The 6,089-nt window shown below is 39.9% G+C and overlaps 1 protein-coding gene across 1 annotated transcript; it reads left to right on the top strand.

Moving 5' to 3' along the window:
* Window positions 1–1,896: 1,896 nt before the first annotated feature.
* LOC308611547 (E3 ubiquitin-protein ligase RLIM-like) lies at window positions 1,897–5,079 on the top strand (the record flags this gene model as incomplete). Its single annotated transcript, XM_081260274.1, has 3 exons — window positions 1,897–2,140; window positions 3,473–4,234; window positions 4,841–5,079. The coding sequence occupies 3 exons, from the start codon at window positions 1,897–1,899 to the stop codon at window positions 5,077–5,079; spliced, it is 1,245 nt and encodes a 414-aa protein (XP_081116400.1).
* Between the last annotated feature and the right edge of the window lie 1,010 nt (window positions 5,080–6,089).

Below are 6,089 nucleotides of genomic sequence, written 5' to 3'. Positions count from 1 at the left end.
CTAAATTGCAAATTTGACCATCAACTGTCTAAAGACTTCAACATCTTTCCATTGCACTAATGATAAAGTCCAACTTCTAAACATGTCATAAAGGTCTCCATTTTTTGGCCTTGCTCTGCCAATTTAACTAATGTCTTTTTTTAGTAATTAAAATCTACTATCCTTGTTGTTTTACGAGTGTCAGCAGTGGCTGTTCTCACTTTTGAAAATATTTCCCGCTTTCATTCACTTAGAAAACTCCTATTCATCCTTTCAAACCCAAATGCAGTGAAACCGATTTTCTCTCTCACTCAAACCACTTTCTCCTCAAAACTGTAATTTTACCTCTGTGTAGCTCAATTGTTTGTTATACTCTAATGACAACAGATTCTTAAATATACTCTTCTTTGTATCTTAATATCCGATAATATGACTGACATTTAACAAACGCTGAACATACTTGACACTTGAATTGATTGAATTGAATTAAACTGAATCAATCACTCTCAAGAACACTAACGATTGTTAGGGTTTCCTGCATCAAGAGTACAAATCACGCTGAATTTTCATAATACTGCTAGTTTTGATTGAGGCACAGCAAACAAGTTTACAACGGATTTCCCCTGTGAAAAGAATAACTTCAGTAAAAGATAACAAATACACTCAGAAGTCCATAAAGGAGGCAGGGTGGTCTAGGGGATTCTGTTCTCATCCAAAGACTTGCTGAGATTTGATTCAGAGGGGAAAGATTGATTTTTCTAGCTTAAGTTAAACGAGGCATCGAACAAATGTCAAAAGCAGGACATAGACTTAGATTCTTCACTGTCACACCAGTAAAGTTACCATCCTTCCATCTCCTTGAGAACAAACAAGAAAGCCTGCTGTGGACCGTGAACAAAACAACAACCGTGAATTTACACAGCTCCTTAAACTTCTAAGCTGTGTACTGAGAGTGAATTAGAGGTCTCCTCCAGATAGCATTGCAAATGAGCGTTATTTTATTTTCACCAAGCCTTTCAGGTGATACATGCGACAAAATCAGCAGGGTCAGTACTCACTGTGGCAGACAAAGTAACTATTATGTATCTGTCCTAAAAGTTCCTGTGATGTTCTGGCTAGTTTTGCTTAAGGACTATTTATAATATTTATGAGAAAGGAGGACAAAAATGAACGTGATGCTTTTGTGGAGAAGGAATTCCCTGGCTGAGCAGAAAAGCCTGCCAAAGTTTTGGTGTTTCTTGTTTGTTTGAAACAAGACTGAAGGACCATATAATGCAAGATGAAGCCATTAACAGTTAAAAGGGAGAGGACACACTAAAGAGACTCAGCCAGGGCCCTGGTAAATTATCCAAAATTGTGGGCTTTCTTAGTGAGAGTCTAGGATTTGAGAAATTCATGAGGAGAAAAGGCGGAGGTCCCTGGGCACCTGAAAATGAGAATTGCTGCATTGAACTAGGCTGACTTTGGCATGGCATTTTGAAGAAGGCAGTCCTATGGAATGTAACGAATACATAGAGCATATCAGAGCCTGAAAACCTGAGAATAGGCTCATGTGGGTGAAACGAGGTGAAGCACGGTGCTTGGTACACTATAAAGCCTCAGTAACATTGGCTGGTTTTGAATGAAATGAAACCTAACCTGAATCCAGTCCCTACTCGGTAACAGCGGGGAAGATAATGGGTGCCTAGGCAACGTCTAGCAAGTTCTGGGCTCGAGGCGGCTCCCAACTGTTGCGTCACCAGGGGCCACAGAACTGAGTCGGGAAGGGAGAAGGGAGGAATCTGTGCGGAGGGTCATCCGACTGAGTCGGAACCGGACACTCTGGCAGGAAGTAGAAAGCGAAGAAAACGAAACGACCATTGGTGAATTTCAACAGCACGTCGTGAATTTCAGATAATTTTCCACTTGTTTATTAAGATGGAAAACTCGGATTCCAACGATGAAGGAGATGGAGTTTCGGCCCAACACATAAGTCAAACGGACCGATTGGTTCGGGAAGAAGATTTCTCCAGGTTCGTAAATAATCTGAGTGAAGAAGATTACGAACTTATGAGAGACAACAATCTTCTAGGCATTCCAGGTGAAAGTACGGAAGAAGAGTTGCTGAGAAGACTTCAGCTAATTAAAGAAAACGCACCACAAGACTCAGATGAAAATACAGGTATATTCTGCTTTTGGAGGGAATAGGATGGGATGAATAAGGAACTTCATAATAGGAAATAGTAACTTCATAATAGGAAATAGTAAATTATACAGAAGTGACTTACATTCATTTGGTAAGTAACTTCTCATAAAAAGAACTGGCATTTACTTGATTTTTGGTGAGCATGTCAAGGTCTGTTTGTTTGTTTTCCTGATTCACATTTGGGTTGTTTTAATTGGGAAACAGTGCAAAGTAGCCTATTTGTATTTTTCTTGGTTTTCTACCTCAACTGAAAGTCCCTCCTACTTCCTGAATTATTTTTTCTACATAGACATGTAAAAAAAGCAAACAGAAATAGTCTCCACTGGGGACAATTGTGCTCTCTTCAACACCTGGGGACATTTGACAATGGCTAGAGATATTTTTGGTTGTCACAGGGGAGGCATGGGTGTTACTAGCATCTAGTGGGCAGAGGCCAGGGATGCTGCCAAATATCCCACAATGCACAGGATAGCTCCCCAAAACAAAGAATTGTCCAGCACCAAAATGTCAATAGTGCTAAGGCTGAGAAACCCTGCTCGGACCTCAGGTCTGGTGCCTTCCCTTCCAGTGTGAAGCAGAGGATTTTGCTGTCTAATGAAGAGGATACTATAATACTTTGGCTCTTGAACATGGTCTTATAGGTACCATGCTAGGTTCAGTCTATTCATTTGATCTGACCTTCAATTTAATGTCAATTAAAAATCTTGGTAACTTTAAGAAGTATTCAAAATGCAAACACTTTTAAACCTATAAAACTTGTTTATGTTTGGGCAATAACCTTATATTTTAAAACAGCTTATCTATTATCAAAAGCACATAAGTGAAAAGCCTAGAAGTAGTCATGTTGGAGACTAATGAAAATTAGACAATAATGTAAATTGAACTAAACTACTAGCATTGTACCTTAACTGGTGTTTACCTTGTTTAATTGCATTAGTGTTTTGACAGTGGACTGAAAAATAAGTCTCTTGACATTCCTCTGACAGTGGTACACAGGGCTGTGTATATGATGAAATACTGAAACATAGACTTCCTCCGGATTCCCTTTCTAAAAAATTCTCTAAGTTTATCTAGGATTAGCTCACTCTTTTTGGATGGAATCGAAACTTTTCTACCTTTACTTATAAATCTACACAGTGCAGTTTATAAAATATTAACTCTATAAATGTGAAATCAGTTGAAAACACCTGAGTATTTAAGTTCTCATTTTTTGTTTGTTTTTGAAACAAAGTTTCAGAGTGCTATTTTATGATGGTTCTAATTTTGGTAGTTCTTTTATGCACCCTCCCCATTTTTTTTTGTTAACAGACAGAGGAGACTCTTCAGATGACGTGTCTAGTGGTGACTCTCTAATAGACTGGCTTAACTGTTCTGGACAAACTGAAAATATGACAAGTGGACAAAGAGAAAACCAATCTTGGAGAGAAGAGAGCCAAATTAATCCTAAAAGTGATCAGTTCATATTCAGTTTAGAAATAAATGCTAACCTTGATCATGGGAGTCCAAATCCAGAGAATGAATATGTAGCGTCTGCAAGACTTCCCAGAAGAGAAAATATGGAAGACAGCCAAAGGCAAGTGGAAAGTCCACAATCTGAATCAATATTTACAAGACCATCTATGTCTGAACAAGATACAACTGAAACATTAATGAAATTCCCACCTACCACAAGTCAGAGACGAGCAAGAAGTAGGAGCCCAGAGTATCGGAGAACCAGAGCAAGAATTGAAAGTTGGTCGCCTCCACGTTCACTTAGGGAAATTGTACAAAGACTTAATCATAGTATACCCTCTCAGAATTTTGAGCAGCCTCTGCTAAGTGAGAATGTGAGATTTTCTAGAACTGAGCACCAAGAAATATTGACACAGCAAATGACTGGATTTGAGTTGCAAAATAGCGGTCTTATTGAAACTTCTAGAACAAGGAATGCCGTTCATGGAGAAAATTCTCCAGATACAACCAACAGTGGTGAATCTTGGGGAATGAGGGAAATATATCCAACCATACCCTTCAATCTTGAAGTAGGACAAGTTCATTCTGGAGCATATTCTCAGAGAGACAGCAGAGCTAGTAGAACTCAGTTAACATCTGAGACACCAAACAACACTGTCACTTCTGAAAGTGAACGAGGACTGAGGCATATGTATTCACATTCTGAGCGGGCAGGTGTGAGAGCTTATGTCAATACCATTAGAAATCCCGTTTGCAGAATGTTCAATACTAGCTTAAATGATACAACATCTGTTCCAATTCAGAGCACGTTAAGGCAGACAATGACAGAATTTAGTAACTCAAATAACCTTATGGACAGTGACAGTAATTTAGAGCATAGTGTCTCACCTCCAAGTCCAAACATGGAATGGCTAGAGTCACCTAATGGTAGTAGTAGTGGTACATTTGGTTCTGATTCAAATGCTAGCTATGATACCCATTCAAGTTCCACACTGAGTTGTCATTCAAGCCCCAATTGTACGTCTAGTTCCAGTTCTAGTCCTATTTCTGGTTCCAGCTCAAGTGATGAAAATTCAGGAATTAGATCACTGATGTTTGAAGGCAGTGAAGAAACAAACTTAGCAGCAGACTTATCATCAGAGACCAGGCAAGTGGGTAGACAAATTAGCCTAATAATATATGATGAAAGTGACTCTGGGTCCTCCCATGATCTGCAAACTACAGGACTCACCAAAGCACAGATTGACAGCTTGGCTGTAAGATCTTTTGGTGAAAATGATGCACTAAAAGCCTGTAGCATTTGCCTTACAGAGTACACAGAAAACAGCAAGCTTCGCATACTACCTTGCTCCCATGAATATCACATTCACTGCATTGATCGCTGGCTGTCTGAGAACTCTACGTGTCCGATTTGTCGTAGGCAAGTAGTGGATTCCAATGAGAGTGAAAATCCTGATCGATGAGTTCTCAGCTATATAAAGTGTTATAGGGCTTCCCTGGTGGCGCAGGGCTTGAGAGTCGGCCTGCCGACGCAGGGGACTGACAATAAAAATTAATTTCACACCATAGCAGTTCACTGAATTTCAATAAAAACTTAGCATGTGCACTGGGTTGGGATGTTCCTGATTCCATGGGAGAAATGTCTTAATATGATATAATGAATCTAGATAGATCCTAGTAGTATTATCTCGTCATGTAAATCCCAGACATCTCTTAGCCCTGTTCAATCCTCGTTGTGCATGCAGAGAAACAGAAACCCAACCAAAGATCAATAATTAAGAAGCCATTTAAGACTACATTAGAGTCATTCACATAAAGAAGTCATGTTACATTCCTAGAATGCCATAAAAAGCTTTGAAACCCTTCTCTTCCTATCTCTCTCCACAGCAGTTTATCCCACCTCCCTAACACTACCTTAACGTTTCGCCTATTCCCCACTACCAATGTATCAGTCAGTTCTAGCTAAAAACTGATGGCACACTTTAAAAGAGTGATGGAATAGCATTTAATGAAGAGACTAAAGTGTGTAAGGAATGAAGGGAAACCAAGAGATGATGAAGTGCCCTGAGGCTAGCAGCTGTGAGAAACCAGTATTATAACCACTAGGTTTGAGGGGGCATAGAGAGATAGCAGTTCCTGCAACCCAGAATGTCTTCGAGTTATAGGAGAAGCCCACCCAACAAGAGATGTAACCTTAGAAAATGGCATCCACTGCCAACCTAAAGTTTGGAAGGGGGCAGATCATGGAAATAAATACCCTTGCCTTCTTTCCTCCTGACTTCTAATCACTTATCAGTAGGTCATATTAACCCAACCCAACCTGAAGACACAGAGAGACTGGTCCATGAAGCTGATAAAGATCAGCCTCCTGGAATCACGAAGCAGGGTTAAGAAGGATGGCGAGTAGATCCGGTAAGCAAATCAGAGACCATCTACCACAACCAGCATTCCCAACTCTCTTCAAACCCAGCCT

Source organism: Mesoplodon bidens (genome assembly GCF_964165515.1).
Source record: "Mesoplodon bidens genome assembly, contig: HAP1_SCAFFOLD_934, whole genome shotgun sequence".
In the NCBI taxonomy this organism is placed as follows: domain Eukaryota; kingdom Metazoa; phylum Chordata; class Mammalia; order Artiodactyla; family Ziphiidae; genus Mesoplodon; species Mesoplodon bidens.
This window is presented reverse-complemented; position numbering and strand designations above follow the sequence as displayed.